We start from the raw sequence: 2,303 nt of genomic DNA on the forward strand, positions 1-2,303 counted from the left end.
ACAAAAAAAAAATGAACATAATTTTAGTTTCATTTTTGAAAACAAATGACACAGTTACAAACAAAGAAAAACAGTTCACTTTGTATAACGCTGCGTTATTAGTAAGGCAAAGTGATGGAATCTAGAGATTCAGTAGGATCTTTGTCATGAAAAAAAGTTCGGGGAGCTAGGTACAGGTGATTAACTGTAACTTACACATTTAAATTTTAATTAAGTAATTTGGATTTTTAATAAAACAATAGATTGATGAGTAATATATGTGCTAGCTTAATTATTTTTTTCTCTTATGGAAAATAATATGCATGTGCTAGCTTAATTATTTTTTTCTCTTATGGAAAATAATATGTGCTAGCTTAATTATTTATTTTCTCTTATGGAAAATAATATGTGCTAGCTTCTTGGTACAAGGGAATTCTTCCATCATCAAGTAAAGGATATGAACGAAGCAGAAAATTGAGCCAACAGAAAATTGTTGCTAAATCTTACATCATCAAGTAAAGGATCTCAAACAGAAAATTGAGCCAACAGAGTCAACTCTAATATGAACGAAGCAGACCAATTGTTGCTAAACTAACATACGAATCTCATCGTACCTGGGTGCATGAACATGAAGAATCGTCACATTGTCAGATCAATTCAAGTGGGGACCCTCAAGAGCAAAACCAATCAAGGAATGAGAAGTACAGGAAAAAGAAATGAATAGGAGCAGAGAATGCTGGTTAGCAGAAGCATCAACGCGTGGCTGTAGACTACTGCAGGGGTTCCGATGTCAACCCTGGGCGCAGAAGCTTGTTGAGGAATCGGCGCGTGAGATTCACCGCCTGATACTGGTAAATCCGGAGCATGAGGTACCTCAGGGGTTTCTTTTTCGGGAGGTGGAGGCTGGTGCTGCCCAATGGGAGATGGTGGAGCGTGGGGTCCGTTGGGAGCTTTAGGAGCTCGAGGATGAGGAGTTCGTGGGCTTCCTCCGCCTCCTCTACCGTCTGTATTGTCATCGGAGGGGCTTCCAATTTTATCACTTGGAGTTTCAGGTACAGCTTCTTTTCCGGGGAGTGGGAGGACGTCCACCTGGATCTTCAGGCCCAATGCACAGTGGCCAGGCATTCCGCAGATGAAATACCTGGTGCCCGGTCTGTCCAGCGGGATCACCGTCCTAGCGTCGTTGTACGTGTGGACAGGATCGGTTATCTGACAATCCGTGAACGCTCCTTCCTTCACTTCAATCACGTTGTGATTTTGCTTGTAGATGAACACTGCAAAGCGAAGAATGGGAATTGGGATTAAAAGCGGTTAGTAACGAAAGCAAAAAGTTCGTTAGTTTCTTTTTCATTGACAAATTTACCCCTGACAGTGATGGGAAACTAAAAAGCTCATTATTCATCGGGGAGAAGTTACCAAAAAGATTAAGGGCATTTTGAAGAAGCAAAAGATTGTGAAAGTTTTCTATTTCGGACAGAGAGTAACAAACCCAACATGTATTTTGCTACTATGCGTCGAAGTAAACGTAAGTCTTGGGTGCATTTTAACCGGTTCTAAAATATACGCCAGCGGCTTATCGCTAACTAACGATGCATGCTTAGACAGTGAGAGATCAGAGATGGTCTAAATCGTCGAGTGTCGATTATTCTTACGAATCTGAAGAATTTTGACTGTTTATCTGGTTTTTCTTTGGATGTTGGAATTCTAAGCGCATATTAGAAATAAGATCAGATTAGGCTAAGAGCAGGTTGTTAGGTTCAGGAGGTGACCTAGGTTGTCTCCGGTGAAGAAATTTCTTGAGGAACTCCACTTCTGCATGTCGGTCCCGAGCTCCCAGCCTGCATTTTCTCCGACAGTGTGATCAGTTGCAGAGACGCAACGGAACAAGATCAACAGGAGAACTATCACGAAGATTGCCTTTACAGCCCAAGCATGGCGAGATCGATCCATGTTCACTTCAGGTTCCAGGTCAGATACCTGCATGCCCAACCGAAAACAGAATCAGAAGATCAAGAACAGATAAGTTTTCTTGAACTTCAAATGACGCACGGTTTCCATGGAGCTTCTTCGGAGAAACACAGATCAAAACTCAAAGATACTAAAGCATGAAAACACAATGACTAACTTAGAACGTTATTACAAAGTATTGCATCATCATAAAAGATCACAGATCTATTACGATCTTGATGTATACTTCCATTTCTAACACGAAATCTGATACAATAAGTAAAGAACATCGTAATCAATTAATGAATTCGAGAAATTGAAGCTTTGGCTAGTAGTAGAAATATTGAAGATCCTTCAAACAATCTCTTGCAAGAAAT

General features: G+C 40.5%; 1 protein-coding gene across 1 annotated transcript; it reads right to left on the bottom strand.

Annotated features, from left to right (window-relative positions):
- Positions 1-307: 307 nt before the first annotated feature.
- LOC148800868 (uncharacterized) lies at positions 308-1,929 on the bottom strand. Its single transcript, XM_088902508.1, has 2 exons — positions 1,749-1,929; positions 308-1,253 (listed from the first exon to the last, which is right to left on the bottom strand). Exons 1-2 carry the CDS (start codon positions 1,927-1,929, stop codon positions 667-669), a joined length of 768 nt encoding a protein of 255 aa, XP_088758634.1. The 3' UTR covers positions 308-666.
- Between the last annotated feature and the right edge of the window lie 374 nt (positions 1,930-2,303).

Source organism: Nelumbo nucifera, chromosome 4 (assembly GCF_055504915.1).
Source record: "Nelumbo nucifera cultivar China Antique chromosome 4, China Antique-T2T, whole genome shotgun sequence".
Classification (NCBI taxonomy): Eukaryota; Viridiplantae; Streptophyta; class Magnoliopsida; order Proteales; family Nelumbonaceae; genus Nelumbo; species Nelumbo nucifera.